Source organism: Carassius gibelio, chromosome A12, assembly GCF_023724105.1.
Source record: "Carassius gibelio isolate Cgi1373 ecotype wild population from Czech Republic chromosome A12, carGib1.2-hapl.c, whole genome shotgun sequence".
Lineage (NCBI taxonomy): Eukaryota > Metazoa > Chordata > Actinopteri > Cypriniformes > Cyprinidae > Carassius > Carassius gibelio.
The window spans coordinates 8,422,907-8,446,006 of NC_068382.1; the positions used below are offsets into that span (position 1 = coordinate 8,422,907).

A 23,100-nucleotide genomic window follows, 5' to 3' on the forward strand; every position below is an offset into this window, starting at 1 on the left:
AGTGTAGTGTGTTCTATGAAGTGTCTTATACTTTATGAGCTGAAGATTGGCGTATTTAATCATGGAATGAATATTTTTACAAATTTGAGTCAGGAGAAATCGAAAGGTCTTCTTCCCATTTGATTGTTGGTAAAGTTTTGGTTTTATTTGAACTAGTTTTTTATATTTCGCAAAGTAACTTTTTCGGGGAGGGTATATTAACTAAATCTGCTAATGCGGAAGGAAGGTGAAGATTGATGGTTCTATTGTTGATTTTGGATTAAACAGCTGATTTGAGTTGCAGATAATTCAAGAATTGATTGCTCCCTGTCAGGGTTCGTACTAGACAGAGGACTCAGATGCAGAGTAAAGAAAAGGAGAATCTTTATTCTCGCCACAAAACACAAAATAACATAAACAATAATGAAATGCTCTGGCGCACACAGAGATCTTCGAGCTGGCCGGCACACTGCAGACCACTCGCGCTGCCAGATCTCCGAATTAAGGATCCTTTGACAAAAAACAGAAGGTGAGACTGATACTGAGAATCATGCAAAACATGGGCAAAGACAAAACAATCTACTCACGACCACAGACAGAAAAGCAGAGACATATAAGGGAGTGGGGGAACGAGCGACAGGTGGGGAAGAATCAGCTCGTGATCTGCACAACCCCGCCATGATCAGTGCTGATTGCCCAGACCACGAGCTACCAAATAGACAGGACAACACAGACCGCAGGGGAAGCTGAGACGGCACCCTGCACCGTGACAGCTCCCTATACAGTACTTCTGGGCTAAGTAGCAAAATGAAACAAAGTTATTAGACTGAAAAATGTGATTAACATGTGTGATGCCCTTTTCTGCCCATTTCTGGAAATTGAGTGTTTTTTTGTTGCTTGTGAAATTAAGGTTGTTCCAGAGTGGAGTGAATTTAGATGGGGCCTGATTGGAGTTTGTGATTTGATGATATTTCCACCAGGCTGTCAGAGCAGAGGCTATTGTCAATGCTTTGAAGCATGGGTGATGTTTAATGGAATGACTGAGAAATGGGATGTCTGTTATGCGCAAGTTTTCGCAGAATGATTGTTCTATGTCTAGCCATATAATGTCCGACTGAGTGGGGTGAATCTATTTATATATGTATTGAATTTGGTTTGCTAATAGTATTAAGCATGGATAAAATGCTTAATTTTTTTAATGGTGGTTTATTTTTACAATACAATCGGGTAATGATGGAGCCTAAATATTTGAACTATTTGAGAGAAGGTTGGGTTGGGATCATTGAGAATAAGTAGTTTATTTTTGGAAGTACTGTCATTTTGATTATCCCTATTCTGCCCTGTGTGGAAAGCGGTAAATTGTGCCAGCGGTGAAGGTCGTCTTCTAATGTTTTCAGTAAAGTAGTGAAGTTGAGTCCGGTCAGCTCTGACAGCCTGGAGGAAACCTTAACGCCTAAATAAGTGATGTGGCCTGTAGACCATAGAGGAATGGTTGATACTTGGGCTACCACATCCCATTTGGTTTGATGTAGTGGAAGAATTGAAGATTTATTCCAATGTATTGCATAATCTGATATTGTAGAGTATAAATCAATGGTTTTAGTTATTTCTTGCAGAGATGATTGAGGATTTTGCAAAAATAGTAAAAGGTCATCAGCATATAAACTAATCTTATGTTGTGTTTGGGGTGTGTGAATTCCTCCGATGAGTGGGTTCTGACGGATGGCTGCTGCTAAGGGTTCAATGAAGATGGTGAATAAAGAAGGAGAGAGTGTGCAATCTTGCCTAGTCCCCCTGTGCAGTGTGAAGCTTTGTGATGTTAGTCCATTGGTGGTGACTGTTGCAGAAGGTGTTGTGTATAACATTTTAATTCCAATTAATAAACAACTCCCCAAAGCCAAATTTTTGTAATGTGGTGTCGAAAGTTTTTTTTTTTTTGTGACTATGATGGTTTTTTCCTGTTGTAGTGATGAATAATGGATTAAATCGTATAGTCTGCGTGTGTTGTTGGATGCCTGCCTACCTTTAATAAAACCAGTCTGATCCGGGTGGATTATGAATGGGATAATTTTTTCAATTCTTTGTGCAAGAACTTTACTGATTTTTTTTTTATGTCTACGTTAATTTGAGATATAGGACAGTAGTTTTACTGAAGGGTTGGGTCTTTATTAGGTTTAGGGATAAGTGAAATAGTGGCTGTGTCCATGTGCACTGGTAATCTTGAGTTTTCTTTACGTTATTCCTCTGATGAATAATGGAGATAAAATGGACCAGAAGTGTTCATAGAACTATATAGAATGGAAGAATATCATCTTGTCTTGTGCTATTATCACATTAATAAAGTTTCACATAAAAGTTTCTAAATATTGTATTTATTTCTTGTGGAGAGTTGGTAGGTTTCCCAACTGAGTCTTTTTCTCTGTTTCTTTTAATCTGATTGGCCAAATATTTACTGGATTTGTGGGTATGATGGTAGCTGGTATTAGCTGGTTAGTTAAATGATTTGAAATGAAATAAACTGTCATTGGGTGACTTGATGTATAACCAACAGTATTGTTGTTTATAAAGGCTAAAAAGCTAAATTTATAGTTCATTGTGGATGGATAGGCCTATACAAATGTTTATCTTGCAAATGAGCAATAGTCAGGTGAGAATAGAACGTAGACCGCCTCTCACACACAATACCACTGTGTTCCCAAGATTCATTGCAGTCATTGAACCTTTGTTTTAATTGTCTGTCAATTTCCACTTACATTTCCTAAGAAAAAGCCAGTGGTATCATCAGAGGATAAACATGAATGTCCTAATAATGAATCAGGAAGTCATTATTGTAAAAAAAAAAAAAAAAAAAAAAAAAAAAAAAATTCTACATTCACACATTTTCTAGTGACTGGTCACATCTAATTTTTTTTTTTTTTTTTTTTTTTTTTTTACAGTGTTGTATTTGGCTCAGTCAGTACTCCTACTCCCATATATGAAATATAGGGAATACAATGGAATAGTGGTTTGCAATAAGGTTAGTGGTATACAACCCTACTCTAATAGTCAAATAATATGTTTTAATCACACACTTATTTGGGGCTGAGCCCCCATCCCCCCCCCCCCCCCCCCCTCCCTAAAATGAAAATCTTAGAATCGCCCCTGGTTTATCTTCTAATGGGCAACATCATGAATATAGAGCCCAACCTTGCCTCATGTTTCGCTTTTAATTATTATTATTATTTTTTTTTTATTTATTTATTTAATTTTTGTATAACTAAGCCTATATTATTATATACTGCAATTATATTTATCCATTAGAATTATATATTTTAAATTCTTGTTCTTCTGATAGTTACATTTATTTAAAGGATTTGTTGAAAAGTGAGGGAAATTAAAAATATCCTGTTGGTACATTATAACATTATTAAGCCTGCTGTTATTGTTTCTGAATATAATAAAATTCAACTTATACATGACTTATATATTTTTTCCCTCTAAAAAACGTAATTTATTTTAAGTGTGTTTAAATAAAAACATGCTGCAAAACCATGCAGCAACGAAAATAAGTCAATAGGTCAGTTAAAATTTGTTAGTGTTGGTTAAAAAATTAATCAGTTAAAATTTGTTACTGTGGGTTAATCTAGGCCATGTTGTTAACTATTTACAAGTTTCGTGTTTGTGTTTATCCTGTTTTTTCTCTTTTTTTCTTCATTGCTTCTGAAAATTACTTTAAGAAACAAAAAAGCCTCCTCCACCCTAAAAATTGTGCATGCGTTTTCACCTGTGTGCTCTGGCGCACGTTGCTCATCTGTGGACAATGTAAAGCTGTTTGATATAAAGGTTGCTGTCCCATTGTTCATTTTAAAAACAATCAAATTGTTATATTATATTGTTATATTATAGTTTTAGTTTCATGGTAACATGCAATCAAGGTCTTCGGTTACTATACAAGATATTTTATAAGTTTATAAGTTTATTTAGGCTATTTAACATGCAGTGTGACATTCTGACTCATTTCAACTTATAAGCTCCTTGAGATTTTAAAGTCAGTTTAATAGTATTGAGATTCAAGTTGAATCTAGTATATAAAAACTGAAGGTCTATGAAACGTCAGTCAATAAATAATTTTTTCTTGTTTTGAACTAAAATATAATTAAACCATATAGCCTGTGAATGAATAAATATGCATACTTTTCATTGAAATAACACTTAGAGATTGTAGGTTGCTTCTGGTGTTTGGATTTGTATTTCAGTATAATGAGGTCCAAGTTCAATAATAGCCTACACTAGTTCTCTCTCTCTCTCTCTCTCTCTCTAATTAACAGCATTAGCTTACAATGAATTAGACTGAATGTTTTCCTGCCTTGCTAAATGTTGGGCTCATGAAGTTGCATTCGCCTCAAACTGATTTTGTAAAATCAAAACTTGCAGACGGTGAAGCTGGGTGCAGTAGGCGGGAGTCGCAGTCGCTGTGTGAAGCGGGAGCAGGGTCTGCTTCATCTTAGAGCCTTCCTCAAATTCGTACGTTCACAAATAACAATGATGGGGGGGGGGTGTTGTTCCCTCTACATAAGAAGTCATGGCAGAGACCTGCATGTCCTGTTTTATACAGTCTATAGTCCTGTCTGATAAACTCGAACCCGCAGTAATTGACAGAATAATCGGCCCGTTATTTGACTGTAAGACTATAATTCATCATATGATCCCTTTAATTATTTAGCATTTTTTGCTTTTTGTATTGTCTTTTTGTATTATAAGTTTTCCAAGTTGTTAAAAAAAAAATTTCTTAATAAAAGCTGTAATTAATTTGGATGGATTGCTATTTAGTTGTCTTATGGATGTGTATATGTAGGCATTCATTAGCTGACTATTTGATGACTAGTCTATTCTTGGGCTGTGGTAAGACATGATGTGGATGTAAAAGTGCACATAAGAGCCATTGCACGGATGCAGTTTCTTTTGGTTTTGATGGTAATGCACCACTGAATACACCTAAATCCATTTATGTCTGCACAAATAATTTTACTCCAGACTACTTTCTGAACGAGGGACAATTCAAGGCAGGATTTGCTAAAAAGTTAAAACTCAGGGATGGATCAGTACCCAATATTTGGGATCCAGCTGCACCTCCAGAAGAAAAGAGTCTCACACTTTATATTTTAAATGATTATTTGCAAATCTACTTACAAATGGCCTTTCCTCTTCCACAGAAGACAGGGGGGGGGTGAGCATACCGATACGGGTCGCTGTGACCTGAGCTGTTTTTGACCAGGTAAAATGGCTGTTGTTTAACCAATGTTGCAAACATTTCATGAAGACCCTAAAGAAACGACCCTAACTTTTGGAAAATGGGCTACCAATGTCCCCTTTAAAGCTTTTTCAGAAAATCTGTTCAGTTATTCCAAAAATATATGTACAAGCAATTTTATTCTTAATTGTATTGTTTTCTTAGGTGCCAACTTACCTTCAATGCCAATAATGTTCTCTTCCAGTTTTTGAAGAATATTATTTAGTGCACTATAGTCAGTCACTTTAAAAACATGATCTTTCTCTGGATCAGAAGCAATTGTCTTTAACTCCTCTCTTGCACTGTATTTATTAAAAGCATCGCCAACCTAGAAACAAAACAAATTGCTTCATCAAAGAGAAAAAAAGATACAGAGCATATTTCATTGAGATTTGAATGACATGTAAAGAAAAACCTACCCCAATTGCGAATCGTACTATGTTCTTTGCATCTGCCTGTGATGTTACAGATTTCAATGATCTCGAGTCATGAGACTCTCCATCAGTAATAACAAGCAAGATTTTTTTGGCTGATGGTCTTGCCCCTCCACCTGGAGTAAATAGCTCGTCCCTAGTATTTGAAAAAGAGATTTAGGAAAAAAAAAAAAAAATCCCATAATATGTATAACTATAAAATAGTTTTTCAAGATAATTGTGTCTCCACTATTGACTTTAATTCAGTGTATCAATTTTATTTAGCTCATAATGCTTTATATTTAACTTCTTAAAGTACACAAGTAAACGTATAAGAGTATAATATACATTAAATGGGCCACACTAAATAAAATGTATTTAAGTTATTATATTAACAAGCAAGTCTTACACAAGTTTTCGGATGGCTGATGCAGTGTAAGTGCCACCACCGAAGTAATTGATACCTTTCACCTTAGATTCCCATCTGTAGTCTTCAGTTTTGAGTTCAATGAAATTGTAGTGAATAGTACAATATCTGGAGTATTGAGCAATGGCAAACTGTAAACCAAAAGTTAAAATTGATAAAGTCTCATTATGTGCTCTTTAACAGCACATTTTTCTGATAAAATATATGTACACATAGAAAGACAACTCCATGTGTTTCACTTAAAAAAAAAACATTTGCTACATAAGTACTAAAAATATGTAAGGCTATTCCTACCTGTCCATCCCGCCCAGTAAAACGTTTGATTATATTTGTCACAAAAGTCTTCATGATCTCAAAATCATAAGATCCTACACTCCCAGATCCATCTAATAGAAAAGCTATGTCAATCTGACCAGGACAATCTGGAAGTGAAGCATTAGTGCATACGTATATAGTTAAAACGGCAGTAAAGTTACAAAAGAGAAGAAAATGGTTAACTTCAATAATCAATTTAGTGATCATCATATTTACCTTGGTATATAGCGTTGGGGAATGGTGGTTTAAAATTATTGTTTTCTTGGATAAAGCACATGCCTCTGTAGTTGGTAGCTGCTACACATTTCTTTGGAATGGTTGGGCCACAAACCTAGGTGAGATGGAATTGAAACAAATTTAAAGGAATAATAAATCAAATGGTATTATAGAACACAACACCAACCACATTGCTCTGGTCAAATTCTGTTTAGTTGTTGAGACAAGAAAATAAAATTAACATGCGTGCCTCAATTAAATAAATCAAATAAATTATATAAAATCAAATCTACTAATTTTATATTACACATACATTCATGTCTCAGTAAAATTTATTATTTTTATATTACAAATACTAAATGTGCTTTTTTTATGTTTAAACAGTGTTCTCATATTATGTCAGGTTAATTTACAGAGCATTTAATTACATTGTTTATTTCATTTAGACATTTGCAAGTGTGAAACAGTTATAATATATACTTCATTTGTAACAGATGTCTATAGTGTGCTGAATAACTTACCACCACTTTTGAAGATTGTGGATCTTGAACCATGGAAAGCCCAAGAGACATGTTGACAGCTTCTGGAGGAACTTCATTAACATACAGACAGTTTGTTCATTTTCATTAACAAAAACAACAAAACATCTGAAAGGCTTGCATTGATTGTGTTAAAGAGGGATATAACAAAACTAATTTGATCCTGTCCCACCCCAGAGGTCTTTCTTTATATTTTTATATAATTAAACGTCCTTCTTTATAATTAAAATGGTGCCATATAAAAACTAAAAGCATAATTTCATCAGTCTGTTGAAATGCAAGGCTGTTTTTAATTATCAGCTAATTTTAAATATCCATTTTATCAACAACACACCAACATATTAGGCTAGTGACAATGCCCCTGAATTTTCGAGATACCCCTACCGGAGGTAGAACTAAACCCAACAACGTTTTTCCTCATCTCTAAGGTCTCCCATATATGAAATGGATTCTTGGCTAAAAATATTTTACTGCTAAGATTGTTAAATTAACAGATATTGTTATACACCACAAAACCAATAAAGGACTAAAATATAGCCTGTCCGTATGGGAGTTAAGGCATATAAACTAATGCAGATCAATCACACAAGCTCTGAGAGCTTTGAAACTTGACATGTTTGTAGTCAGGAAGTTGATTTAACTACTAGAAAAGACTGGATGTGAATATCTTGATGTATGGAATAAATAGACACATGTAAACACATATCTAAAATAAGCGGACATGCACAAATTTAATATCTATGCAGAATGTTTTCATTTACTTTGTGCTTGCTTTGCCTGGCATTATCATAGAAACACATATGATGGCTTGTTGGAAAGGTGGGGTTGTGCTGAATCCAGCAATACCAAATATGTAAATATATAATAAAAGAGAAGTGTTCTGTCACTCAATGTATGAGGTGTCCAAAATGAATGAAAATGGAACACTGACATAATTGAGTCCAAACCCATTCATTATCAGTGGTGAGAAGAATGTTGAGAAATTCAAATATAAGAGACATCAAAAAATATTTAATATGGCACCTTGTACTATAGGGAAACAAAGATTGAAATCGAAAGATAACACCTTACCATAGCACAAACAGGAGACCAGGAGTTTTAACTTAATGAACTTTTTAATAAAACTATAACTAAACTTCACACAATACAACTTAAATTACTGTCTTAAATAAAACAAATGGCAATCTAACTAAAGAAACAAACACTCTTTGGGGAAATGAGCCCTGTCTTCTCAGGTTGTTTAGTTTATTTTCTAGCAGCAACCATTTGGAACATCAACTGCTTTTGGTCACCATTGGAGAAGGGTCTGGCTGCAGACTTGCACTTGCACTCTCAGACACTGCTTCTGCTAGCAACGTCACTTGCAGTCTTTATTTTTTATTTTGTTCTATTTATTGATAACTTTTTGTTTGAATTTCCCAACATTTTATAACAGTTGCCATGTGGCGAAGACAAGACAGGCAGACGAGTACAGAACGCAGTGCGTTAAATTGTACATTAAACGTTTTCCTCCTATAGAAAATCATTATAAATAAAAAACAATGTAGGTTAATGGACAAAGACAGTGATATAAACAAGTTGTAGACAGTTTATTCTATATGGAAAAATGATTAATGTGAAACTTTGCGTGTTGCGTTTATTCTGGGCTCACCTGCTTGCCTGTACATATTAGTTATGTATTTTAATAAAGTAGAGAAGCATGAGTTTGGCCTTTCTCATCTATGTCCATTATGCCACATTTTGCGGTATGTGAGGAAAATACTATATACATATTCCTTATATTAATGAACTGTACATTTAATTTGATATTTTAATAGCATCTTAATATATTAAGCCATGTTAAGTGTTTTTTTTTCTACGCTTAGCTAGAGACTTTGTGCAAATGTTCATATTCTGGTGTTCTGTCCATGGATTTGCCGATCTTGTCTTTTTCTTGCAGGACCCTGTACGTTATAGTACTAAATTAGTTTTAATAATTTAATCACCACCACAGCGTCTTGTCTCTATTGGCAACATGTACGATTTGTGTTGATTGCAAGTGAAGTCACAGGTAGCGGAGAGTTCAAGTAGCAATTGCAAGTGACATTGTAATTTAGTTTCTTTTTTCTTGTCTTCACAACCTGGCTTTATAAAATGTTGGGAAATTCAAACGAAAAGTAATAAAAAAAAATAAACAATAAAAAATAAAGACTGCAAGTGATGTCACTAGCGGAAGTGCAAATGTCTGAGTGTGCAAGTCTGAGAGTGCAAGTACAAGCCTGCAGCCAGACCCTCTTGAAACATTTTGGGGTCAACCCCCCCATGATGTTACAACTGCAACACACCACTCATCCACAATGTCATCAGTGACAAAGTGGGTCATATTTGGACAGTCAGGGCAAGAGCAAAACCCTGTGCAGGTCAAGCCCACAGAAAGACACTGGCATTTGGTGGCATCGGCACAGTTTCCGTCTTTACAGTAGAGGTGGGTGAGGTCTCTAACTCCTTTAGATGCTGGTGCCTTCTGGAACATCACAGATTAAATGCAGCCACCTTCTCTGAGCCTCCATCCTCTTCCAACTGGGTTTCAGAGAAGAGGTTTGGCCAGGTGGCTGTGATGCCACACTGCTGTTTGGTACAAGGCTCTCAGCACATGTTGCTGGAAGCCATCTTCTGTTGGGGGTAGATTTGCTGCTGACACCTCAGCTCATCCAGGTTGGTGCTAGGATGCCCATCTTGGTGCCTCTTCTTTGTCTTTCAAGATCTTTGATTGAGTGTTGGTGGTCATATCTATCAAAAACTATAACGACACAGCTGTTACCTTCCTTTCCCATTAAAGTTGCGATCTTTTTCCAGACACACTCACCCAGGTCATTGTATGTTTGAAAGGCTGAATCATTGAGCATTTGAAGAAGATCCATGCCATCAATGATATATGCTGATGGTTCTTTTACACTTGGCAGCTGCTGTTGTCTTCTTTATGCTTCCATCATCAAAAAACAAAGAGGGTGGGACAAAATCATGTTTAATCTGAGATACGAGATTTTTATGACTTGGGAGAGGGGAGATACGAGGTTATGCACTCATTGAAAAGAATGATACAGACACAGACGTCGCTGCTGCCAGCAGTGTTCATCAAAGTCTGCGGTCGTGTCGAGCCTTTTGACAAGAGATAAGGCTTTAAGGGGTAACTAAACCCCTGGTCAGAGCCTGACTCCACCCACTGGCAATATTTGAAAAATGCTGAAAAGTGGGCAGAGCACAGCGGAGATAGAGGGGACAAACCAAGGGCAGGGCTGAGCCGGTGGGGCGTGAACCTGAGACCCTCAGTGACAGATTAATTGACAGCTGCTGTTAGAGTCGCTAAAATGGAGAGTGACTCTAGTGACGCAAGTAGTTTTGCAACAGAGCGTTCATTTGAAGTAGAGGACTTTTCTCCCCCACCTTCACCTGAAGTGGAGGATGCCGAGGTGTCTGAGGACACAGGGCCAGGGCCTGAGCTATATCAATTCAAGCCACTGGCTCAAACTGCGGTCTTAACTCCCGGATTCTGATAGGCATCCGATGATGCTAGCGAAGCAGCCGTGCAAGAGAGAATGGGGCCAGTCTCCAAGTAAGGCACTGCGTCGCTTTTCAGCGTGAGCTGTGTGGAGCATTACAGCTGTGTGGAGCATTACCGAAGCATTACAGTTATGGATTTTTAACAAAACAAGCCTACTCAAATTTATCTAACCTAACGATTTTCATTCATTATTGTAAGAAATGAAAAAAAAAAAAAAAACAGAGTTATGCAAAGATAGGCTTACTTGGCGCCAGTAGACAGACCTTTTTTCTCCCATAAATAAAACCTGTTAGCCTACTTGGGGCATTTTACATGCACAATGCCAACTTTGAGTCAGTAAAATAATAATAAAAACAATAATTTAATGCTGGTATCCAAAACATTTAATTCAAAACAAGTAGAATAAGAAATTAGATACATTTAAAAACTTCAATGCACATGAATAATAAGCCTAGTAATAATAACCCTAGTACTATCGATCATAACATAACGTCCATGACATGTGGAGTGCCACAAGGGTCAATTCTTGCACCGCTCTTGTTTAGCCTGTATATGCTTCCACTAAGTCAAATAATCAGAAAGAACCAAATTGCCTATCACAGATATGCTGATGATACCCAGATTTACCTAGCCTTATCTCCAAATTACTACAGCCCAATAGGAGGATCTTTGATGACATCTTTGTACGCATACGCGAGTGGTTGTGTGGCAACAAAACAAACAGTATGGCGGGCTGTAAAGACGCAACGAGCACTTTCAAGTGAGTTAAGGCCCGTTCACACCAAGCACGATAACTATAAAGATAACGATATTAGCGTTCACACCAGCGAACGATATTGTCTGTTTATTTTAAGCGGACACGGCACGTCTGCTGCTTTAAATTCTCGAGCTCATTACAGCAGGATTGATTCTGATTGGTTGGCAATGTTTTATCGTTCATCAGGGGGGAAAAAATCGTTTCTCTGTGCCTTTATCGTTATAGTTATGGTGTGGACTCTGCTATTCTTTAATATTGAGAATGATTTTTAGAACTATATCTTTATCGTTATCTTTATAGTTATCGTGCTTGGTGTGAACGGGCCTTTAGCGGGCAAAATCCTCAATATATAAGCACTTTAACATCTGAAGACCGGAGGAGGTTTGGAGAGAAGCTCAAAATTTGTATTGGTGACAAAATCGAAGCTATTCAAAGCCCATATGAGATCTGGGATGACAAAAAACGTTGGTCCGACTCGCCCGTGTCTTGGCCACCAATCTGCTGGGGAGACATTTATTCTTATTTAATAGAAACCCCTGGACCCTTCACTCATGAAAGATTAAAGGCTTTCAAAAGTCCGAAGGCCTATGATATTTTTTTTTTCCTCGAAAAGTTGGGGCAATCTTTTCTGCCAAACAGAAAGCAGTGATCGTGCTAAAAGCAGAGGTTAGACCTGGCCAAGCAGAGTCACAGCATGATTCGCATCTCCCGTGGGTGATCGCCAAAGAGAACGGCGAAATACTGCTCACTGCGACTGCAAAGCCGGGTAAGTCTTCATTGATCAGTGTTCTTATTTACTTATTTACTGAAAATGTAGTGACTGTTGTACCAATTCAATTGTTTTGAGTGTGAGACTTTCAATGGCGTCTGTACTAATGGTGAAAAATTGTATATCACAGCTTACACATTTCTCCTTCTTTCAAATCCAGTCTTGGAGAAACATGCAGTCGTGTAGCAGCTTTAATGTTTAAAGTAGAAGCAGCTGTCAGGATAGGACTTACAAATGCTGCATGTACTAGTGAGGCTTGCAGCAAAGCACAGCTACAGAATGATGTGAGGAACATAGTCTGGGTGCTGTGGATTGCGGTTTGGGACACCTGAATCAGAAAGCGAAAACATATGACTCGGTTGATTTGACTCAGTTTTATTTATTTTTATTCAATCTTCTATAAATACATAGTCACTAAGACTTATCATGAACAAAATGTGCCTCACAAACTCGATCAGAAGCTGCAGGCTTTCTTCGGAAAGTCCAGGTTCAATCGCCTAATAGCATTTCTTTCATTTTTCGCTATCCTTTTCGGAGGGAATTCGAAAAAACTTTTTATCAGGCCCCCAACTAACCGTACAATCGACCACACAGCAAGAGTGAACCATCCTCTTCTCTAAATCCTCCTCCAAACGTGCAAAACAATCAAATTACAGGTATCTAGCGGTGTTTCCTGCCACACGATTCCCATGATGCAACGCGACAAACATAAACAATGACGTCACAAAAGATCCGCCTATTGACTCCCTCTGCCAATGCATTGATAAAATTAATAGTTGGATTTGCTAGAGCTTTCTTCATCTAAACAAGGAAAAAACTGAAGTCATTGCATTTGGAAACAAACATGAAGTGTTCAAGGTGAATGCATACCTTGACTCTAGGGGTCAAACAACTAAAAATCATGTCAGGAATCTTGGTGTGATTCTGGAGACAGACCTTAGTTTCAGTAGTCATGTTAAAGCAGTAACTAAATCAGCATACTATCATCTCAAAAACATTGCAAGAATTAGAGGTTTTGTTTCCAGCCAAGACATGGAGAAACTTGTTCATGTCTTTATCAGCAGCAGGGTGGACTATTGTAATGGGCTCCTCACTGGCCTTCCCAAAAAGACCATTAGACAGCTGCAGCTCATGCAGAACACTGCTGCCAGGATTCTGACTAGAACCAGAAAATCTGATCATATCACACCAGTCCTCAGGTCCTTACACTGGCTTCCAGTTAAATATAGGATTGATTTTAAAGTACTTTTACTCATATATAAGTCACTAAATGACCTAGGACCGAAATATATTGCAGATATGTTCACTGAATATAAACCTAACAGACCACTCAGATCACTAGGATCGAGTCAGTTGGAAATACCAAGGGTTCACACAAAACAAGGGGAGTCCGCCTTTGGTTACTATGCCATCCGCAGTTGGAATCAGCTTCCAGAAGAGATCAGATGTGCTAAAACACTAGCCATATTTAAATCTAGACTCAAAGCCCATCTGTTTAGCTGTCCAATTATTGAATGAGCACTGTGCAATGTCCGGACTGATTGCACTATATTTTCACTGTTTTTTATGTAAAATCATTTTCTAACTGTTTTTAAATTCATTTTAGTTAAGTAGTTTTTTTTCATAATTTTAAAAGTTTTAAAATTTCTTGTCTTTATTTTTATTATTTTTCTTCATGATTATTTTACTTTATTTTATGTAAAGCACTTTGAATTACCATTGTGTATGAAATGTGCTATATAAATAAACTTGCCTTGCCTAGTAATAAGTAGACATTTAAAATACATCAATAACTGATATCATAGTTTAAAAAAGATAAAATCAGAGTTAAGGCTTGCTTTATGTGTTGCTCGACGAGGATTTCTCAATCGTTGCGACTTTAAATCCTGAGGACACGAAATGCCGTGGAACCTCCTGCCGTGGAGTGAAGAAGAGGTGGCGTTACGAGGATTCTCAGACAGTTGAAGTGTCCAATGGAGTTAAGAGATTTGCTTTCAATCTATTTTCAACACTTTAGATTTTTTACCACGTGGGGTTTGACCAATAGCATTGAATTGTGAAAAAATATGAAATAGACAAAATTTGGACATGCGAGGATTCTGCCCGTCAGTGACGATATTTTAATAAAGGTGTTCCATTCCAATGTTAACCTGATTCAATTGGATCTGTGGTTCATATGAATTGTATAGTATACTGTGCCTTATGAAATGTATCATTATTAAATTTATCATAAATATAGATCAGCACTTACCTAATGTAAGTTACTTTGCAGTAACCGTGAATTTGTCAACATTCTTCTCACCACTGTTAATGTGATTTGGACTTGAGGCTATTTTGTCCAGCGTTCTTTCATTTTGGACACCTCATACATTGAGTGACAGAACACTTCTCTTTTATTATATATTTACATATTTGGTATTGCTGGATTCAGCACAACCCCACCTTTCCAACAAGCCATCATATGTGTTTCTATGATAATGCCATGCAAAGCAAGCACAAAGTAAATGAAAACATTCTGCATAGATATTGAATTTGTGCATGTCCGCTTATTTTAGATATGTGTTTACATGTTTCTATTTATTCCATACATCAAGATATTCACATCCAGTCTTTTCTAGTAGTTAAATCAACTTCCTGACTACAAACATGTCAAGTTTCAAAGCTCTCAGAGCTTGTGTGATTGATCTGCATTAGTTTATATGCCTTAACTCCCATACGGACAGGCTATATTTTAGTCCTTTATTGGTTTTGTGGTGTATAACAATATCTGTTAATTTAACAATCTTAGCAGTAAAATATTTTTAGCCAAGAATCCATTTCATATATGGGAGACCTTAGAGATGAGGAAAAACATTGTTGGGTTTAGTTCTACCTCCGGTAGGGGTATCTCGAAAACTAAAGCACTTTTTGACCATTTGTCACTAGCCTATATGGTTTCAAACTGGTTAGCACCAGCACAATTTAGCTGCCTTACATCTGGATGGTTGTACAATATTAATCACTATATTATAACACTATAGTGTTTTCAACTGCAGATGTTGGAAACAAGGTAACGGGAATTAAAACAGCTCATTTAATATTAAGTATATCCTTCTGATGCAGATGATTTTCTGAAGGTTAATCGCCTCCCTTCTTTTGTTGAAAATCAAAATAATAATTTCTCAATTGTTTCAGGCTATAGACCCTATTTATGAACATTGGTAAATTATATTTCAATTAGTACTAAACCACAAATACCATTGATGTTCAGTGATGAGCAGGTTCCATCTGTGACCGCACAGTTATAAATCTGTCCTCGTTTATCTCCGGTTTGAATTAAAGGATCACTCACAATCAGACTATAAGGAAAGAGGTAAGAATTAGTGTTAGAATCCACTAAATAAATTTATCATTTAATAGATTTCCTGTGTGAGTAAAGATCAAAGTAAAAAGAAACAGCTAAAAGCAATACGACACTTTTGTGGTATAATTCAATGTGCAAAACCTACCGCACACAACATCAATACAGCAGAAGTATGAGTAGTACAGTATTGTTCAAAATAATAGCAGTACAATGTGACTAACCAGAATAATCAAGGTTTTTCGTATATTTTTTTATTGCTACGTGGCAAACAAGTTACCAGTAGGTTCAGTAGATTCTCAGAAAACAAATGAGACCCAGCATTCATGATATGCACGCTCTTAAGGCTGTGCAATTGGGCAATTAGTTGAATTAGTTGAAAGGAGTGTGTTCAAAAAAATAGCAGTGTGGCATTCAATCACTGAGGTCATCAATTTTGTGAAGAAACAGGTGTGAATCAGGTGGCCCCTATTTAAGGATGAAGCCAACACTTGTTGAACATGCATTTGAAAGCTGAGGAAAATGGGTCGTTCAAGACATTGTTCAGAAGAACAGCGTACTTTGATTAAAAAGTTGATTAGAGAGGGAAAAACCTATAAAGAGGTGCAAAAAATGATAGGCTGTTCAGCTAAAATGATCTCCAATGCCTTAAAATGGAGAGCAAAACCAGAGAGACGTGGAAGAAAACGGAAGACAACCATCAAAATGGATAGAAGAATAACCAGAATGGCAAAGGCTCAGCCAATGATCACCTCCAGGATGATCAAAGACAGTCTGGAGTTACCTGTAAGTACTGTGACAGTTAGAAGACGTCTGTGTGAAGCTAATCTATTTTCAAGAATCCCCCGCAAAGTCCCTCTGTTAAAAAAAAGGCATGTGCAGAAGAGGTTACAATTTGCCAAAGAACACATCAACTGGCCTAAAGAGAAATGGAGGAACATTTTGTGGACTGATGAGAGTAAAATTGTTCTTTTTGGGTCCAAGGGCCACAGGCAGTTTGTGAGATGACCCCCAAACTCTGAATTCAAGCCACAGTACACAGTGAAGACAGTGAAGCATGGAGGTGCAAGCATCATGATATGGGCATGTTTCTCCTACTATGGTGTTGGGCCTATTTATCGCATACCAGGGATCATGGATCAGTTTGCATATGTTAAAATACTTGAAGAGGTCATGTTGCCCTATGCTGAAGAGGACATGCCCTTGAAATGGTTGTTTCAACAAGACAATGACCCAAAACACACTAGTAAACGGGCAAAGTCTTGGTTCCAAACCAACAAAATTAATGTTATGGAGTGGCCAGCCCAATCTCCAGACCTTAATCCAATTGAGAACTTGTGGGGTGATATCAAAAATGCTGTTTCTGAAGCAAAACCAAGAAATGTGAATGAATTGTGGAATGTTGTTAAAGAATCATGGAGTGGAATAACAGCTGAGAGGTGCCACAAGTTGGTTGACTCCATGCCACCCAGATGTCAAGCAGTTTAAAAAACTGTGGTCATACAACTAAATATTAGTTTAGTGATTCACAGGATTGCTAAATCCCAGAAAAAAAAAAATGTTTGTACAAAATAGTTTTGAGTTTGTACAGTCAAAGGTAGACACTGCTATTTTTTTGAACACACCCCTTTCAACTAATTGCCCAATTGCACAGCCTTAAGAGCGTGCATATCATGAATGCTGGGTCTGGTTTGTTTTCTGACAATCTACTGAACCTACTGGTAACTTGTTTGCCACGTAGCAATAAAAAATATACTAAAAACCTTGATTATTCTGGTTAGTCACATTGTACTGCTATTATTTTGAACAATACTGTATGGTCTCTTGTAATTTTGAACATCACTGTACCTGCGCAATCCTTTACATTGGGAGTAAATTACTCAAACGTGTGCATCTATATTTTGCATTAGATGATTAAATTTGTCACTAGCTAATAAACTGTTTAGATTCCACTCATGAGTGATAAAGTTAGATGTTTAGGCATGGGTTCACAAATAGGGTTTGGGTTGAACCAGTATTAGGCCTCTTTTATAAACGTGCCTTAGAAAATAACATTAATTGTGACAGAACAATGGCACTGACATATTTTAAGATGTCACTGTAAGCTTCTTTCAGGTAAAACAGACATGCATTTTAGTCTGGGACCAGGCTCAAGCATTGTCTATGGAAACGGGGGATATATTCTTACTTGCCTATACTTGAACAATATTTTGATTGTTTTACTATCAATGGATCCACAGCATATTGTATTTTATAATTTTTTCCCCTGTCAAAAATGACTGAGTTCACTCAAAATGATTTATACTAATAAATAGAAGCCACAGGCAGCTGGTTCTTTCGGTAGTGGGCGGAACTAATGTGTGTCTGCATTGTTAATTTCAGCCAATCAGTTTGAATCAACGAAGACAATAACTTTTAAGAGCACTATTGTTAGGTTTTTTTTTTTTTTTTTTTTTTTTTAATCCTGTATGACCAATAATATGTCAAGCATCACTACCAGCCCAGTTCTGTCATAATAGTAAAACTAAATAAAAAGGTTTAGCTTTTATGCTTTCAAATCATATCACATTGAATGCAACTTTGTATAAGAAGATGTAATTTTTTTGAAGATCAATCATTCATTCATACAGGTCATTCATATATAAATCATTCATTTCAAGGTTTGCATATTGGGTAAGCTCAATGCTGTAATTTCAATTTCAATATTTGCCAGTAAGTTTAACATTTGTCAAAAGGGGGTGCTGCAGCCAAACATAATCGACAATGATGATTCAGAAGTCACACAAAGTTTAAATAAGTATTTAGACAACCAGTATAATTCTTCATTATGTACAATCGAGCACAAAGGCTATAATCTAGTAGTAGCATTTATTTCAGATTTACCATTAAAGGCATGTAAACATACTAAACTAACTGTGGTGGTTGAACTCTGTCTCATTGAGCAGCTGATGGCAGCGTGGTGAGTACTGACAAAGTTTTACTTTTCAAACATTATCGGAGGTTGTGTTGCTCTCACCTTGATGTGTCTTTCTGTATAATCTTATAGCCAAAGGATACTTTCTCTTTTGGAGTGAACATTTTCCATGTAGAAGGATCAATGTTAAAAGCCATCACCGACTGAGATACTAAAGTGTTCAGAAAAAAGAATAACTTAGAGACTGCATTTTTGACAATGCATTTTTCCATTCCATTGCTTATTGGTAAATCCAGTCATGCTAAAATACATGCTATAATAGGCTAACAGACATCAAACACCTTCTCAGCAGATCACCATGTAGCACCAATGGAAGCAATTACAATATAAAGATACATTAAAAAAAATGTATTGTAACTAAAATAATAATAAAACACTTAAAAACTTCAAGCCATGCTAGACTGTGAAAATAGTAACAGCTGAAAAAGTTGCAAACACTGTGCTGTACATTGTATCAGCTAAGTAAATGTTTAGATTTTTTGGTTTCCTCTTAAGTGTAATTGTTTTTCATTCTAATATATATTAAAATATAAAAATCTGTCAAGTGCATCTATGAGTTATGATTATTATTATGATTTATTTATTTATTATTATTACTTTTTATTTTCTTTTTTTTCTTTTTTTTTGTGGAGTTCTTTTCAAATGCAGTGCATTCATTTTATTACCACCGTTTACAATTTCATAAGTACAAAGTACAAAAAGGCTTAAAACTTGCAACACAAGAAGGCACAAAAAGAGCAAACTTACCAAAAAAGATGCATAATATAATGCAAAAGTTCTGGTCCATCATAACCTGTCAAATGTAGATATGAAAGATGAAGAGTCAACCCATACAGTATGGTAAAGTGAGTACTAGATATGGTTGACAGATGTGAAAAGGGGTGGAAGCATCTAAACTTAAGAGGAACGACAAATTGATAAAGAGGAAAGGAGCATATTCAAGAAAGAAAAACAAATGCTCAAGATAAATTAATCTATTGAATGCAAATTATGCTTATTCTTTTGGTTCTTATATTTACATACAGTGCAGTTTATTAAGTAATGTTGTAGTTTAAAAAAATCACAATGAGTATGGTTGAGGATTTTAAATATACGTAAATAAGAAGCACTTGTGAATAATGTGCATATAAATGAGGTTTTGAAACTGAAGTTGATGCTGTTGTAAATATTTTAGAAGGTATTGCTTTAGTGCTTTTTGCCGACTAAAACTAGTGGTGTTGTTGACTTGAAAATGAACAAGAAATAACCCAATGGAATTTTGTGTTGACAAGCTTGACATGAAACTTCTTACAATGTGTTAAAAATGTGACGTGTATTTCAACTTTTTTAATTTATTTGTGTGTGTGTGTGTGTGTGTGTGTGTGTGTGTGTTGTTAAATTAATAAATACTGGGTGACGTCTGTTGGTGACTTTTATGCTTTGCGTGGCTCATTCACCTTTTAAAAGCCCTGATAAACTTAAAGGGGACATATTTTGTACAATTAACTGTTTGTATATAGTGTCTGTAAACAACCAACCTATAATGATAAAAACTCACTTCTAAATCTATAATCTCCATAAATCCAAAGCAGAGTCTGAAAACAGGCTGTTTTAGATTTTCAGTAAACCCCACCCATGACTGCTCCTACCCTGAGTGAGCTAAACACAGCCTGCGCTGTTTGTATCCTCGCTATAGCCCCGATTGATATCATGTCTGTGCAACATAAACATTGTAAATATTTCGTTTTTGGATGTACCAATGAACATAAATCTTCATAGACTCCTGGCATCTGAGCCATGGAGGATACCATGAATTCATTTGATTTATGAAGGAAATGCGTCAAAGAATTTAGGTCAAGCCCACTGACCTATATAATGACTGGATTGCTCAATGAATTCTAACTGCCATCTGGCAGTGAAACCACAGTGTTTGAGTGGATCTTACTATTCCCTACTGACAGAGGGTATCATGGACTGACAGAAAAAACAATGACCTAAAATCACCCGATTTGAATTTGAAATTAGTTTTTAAGATGGTATCTGCAATGTTTATGGTCTTTTTGGGCAGAATAAGTGCTATATTGAAATCATGTGGGTGTTGCTTACTTGTCGGCATCGGTAACTGAGACAACAAAAAATATATTTCTTTATGTACGCAACTACCATTACGAAAAAGAAGTTTATTAAAGTGTGCTATAAGTATACTTCTTTAAACAAAACAAAAAAAAATGGAAAGTATGCTTTTAGTTTACTTTTTATGTACTTCTTAGAAATGAGCTTTATGTACTCCTGACATTTAAGTGTATTTGACTTATACAAAAAGTCTAAATATATTTGAACTTTACGTGTGCTCCTAGATTCCGTGTTTTCATTGTTTTACGGTATAGGGCGCTAGTGCACATCTTATGTACAGAATAAAAAAATAAAATAAAAAAAAAACAAGTGAAGAAGAAAACATGTAACACGATCATCCTACATGAAATGGCATCAAAACTGTAACGTTATGGAATAAAATGTCAATCAATGAAGAGGTGATAATTACAGTCAAGCTTTGGGGTGTTGATCGACTCCATCTATGTTCTGATTATCATTCTGAATCCAACTTTTTTTTATAAACTCACCCATATTAAAGTGTTTAAAAAAAAAATGCATCAAGCTAGAATTAAATGTTCTTTCTTTGGATGTTTTGTGTGTTCAGATTCAGATATTCATATAACAAAATATATACAAATTAAAACCTAAATAGGGACATTGTAGTATGATGTAAAGTTCACTTAAAGAAAACTTATGAGTATACTTGCAGTATAAAACTACTAAACTAGTCGTTTACTGAGACTATACTTCAGAGTGTACAAAGTTTTAGTAAACTATCAGTGTACCTAAACGTTCACTTTTAGTATAATTGCAGTAAAAACAACAAACATAGAGGTAAACTAGTAAACTACTGTTATACTTAAAGTATACTTTTATATACTAGAAAGTGGGCCAATTTAGTCCCAAGGAGTATTGAAACAGTATACTACTATAACAGTGATAGTTGTATACTTGCTACATAAAGTATACTTAAAAATATACTTAAACTTTACTTGAGTATACTTAAAATAAAATAAACTTGAAGTATACTGCTTTTTGGTAAGGGTGTGCAGGAAATATCTGACATGAACATATATCTGGTATTAATATCTGAAACTGATTAAAATATTCAGTGAATAACACAAAATCAGACAATGCTACTGTATTGCTGATGTACTGAAATTCAAAGCTTACCATGCATCATCTCGGACCTAAAGCTTCATGTCTTTAAATCCGTACTGTAGTCAGTGTTATTTCTCTGAATAAGTTATGATGTGTATATTTTTAATGTCCTGATTGAGCAACATTTACTTCAGATTATTAAATAATATGCAAATTATATAGCATTTTGCTAGCAAAAGCAATGGCAGGAGTAAAATGTTATGTATATATGTTGAATAAATTATTAATCATTACCAATCATTACTTTGCTTCAAAATGAATGTTGTTAACGAAAATATTGTTGACTCATTTGCATGTAGCCTACTGCACAAATAAAAATACTATAACAAAATGACATAAACAGCTAAATGTACAAGGATAATTAAGGTATATACAAAATATTCATTTTTATTCAGATTTCAGAATGAGTATATATATATATATATATATATATATATATATATATATATATATATATATATATATATATGCATGCAATGTTTATCATGTTCCTCTGATTTACACTACTGTGAATATAACTTTTTTAATATGCAGAGGAAATTCCTGACATTTAACAAATAACGTTCTCTTTTATAGATAAGTGGTTATGTAATTTATTTGTCCATATCATTTTATGCTAAACTGCTTTACAAACGAGAGTCAGTTCAACTCTGGATTTCACAAAAGTCGATTCTGAAATGCCAACTGTTCATGCTTAAACGTAATATTTAGAACGAGTAAAAATTGTACTTCATATTTTCTGTAAATCACATTTCTTCATGCGCTTGTTAGCATGCTGTGCAGCTCCTGTGGCTAAAGTTACCATCATCTGTGACTTCACAAAGAGCAGAGCTAGTTGTTAGTTTTATCCCGAAAACGCTCACCGTCTGGGTCAGGGTATATTCTGGCAAACGGTTTACCAATCACGTTTCGCAATCGGCAAAGCAAACTTTGGTAAACGCCTCTACCAACACGCGATGGGTCACTCGCAAAGTCCGATGTTCTTCATGTTTTCCAGAAAGTAGGAGCCAGGTTTGAGAAGTAGAAGGTGGGGCAACAGTTAAAACATTTCAAAGTTAAAGTGCATGCTAACAGATATTAATAGACACGTTTCAGTCTATATTTCAGTCTATATGAAATGTTAAAGTAGAGCGCAAACAATTATATTTGGAACAGTAGATTTTTATTTATTTATTTTTATTATTATTATTATTATTATTCAGTTCCATCACACAAAGAATTAATGTGAACAGAAAAACATTGCACAACTCAAAGCATGCAGAATAACTGCAGCAACAACAAAAATTACAATTGAATACAAACGTACATATAAACAAAGACAAATAAA

General features: G+C 35.5%; 1 protein-coding gene across 2 annotated transcripts in view; it reads right to left on the bottom strand.

The window, feature by feature from the left end:
- Positions 1-22,774, bottom strand: part of LOC128025060 (integrin alpha-X) — a 40,077-nt gene extending 17,303 nt beyond the window's left edge. The window contains exons 1-10 of one of the 2 annotated variants that reach the window (XM_052611043.1): positions 22,637-22,774; positions 19,287-19,332; positions 18,582-18,690; positions 15,463-15,563; positions 7,141-7,211; positions 6,620-6,734; positions 6,383-6,510; positions 6,071-6,219; positions 5,668-5,818; positions 5,426-5,576 (exon numbers count right to left, since the gene is read on the bottom strand). In XM_052611043.1, the coding sequence (XP_052467003.1) occupies positions 5,426-5,576; positions 5,668-5,818; positions 6,071-6,219; positions 6,383-6,510; positions 6,620-6,734; positions 7,141-7,211; positions 15,463-15,563; positions 18,582-18,690; positions 19,287-19,329 (1,018 nt within the window). In that variant the 5' untranslated portion in view covers positions 19,330-19,332; positions 22,637-22,774. The remainder of the gene's footprint in view (positions 1-5,425; positions 5,577-5,667; positions 5,819-6,070; positions 6,220-6,382; positions 6,511-6,619; positions 6,735-7,140; positions 7,212-15,462; positions 15,564-18,581; positions 18,691-19,286; positions 19,333-22,636) is intronic. The other variant, XM_052611042.1, reaches the window with a different exon arrangement.
- Between the last annotated feature and the right edge of the window lie 326 nt (positions 22,775-23,100).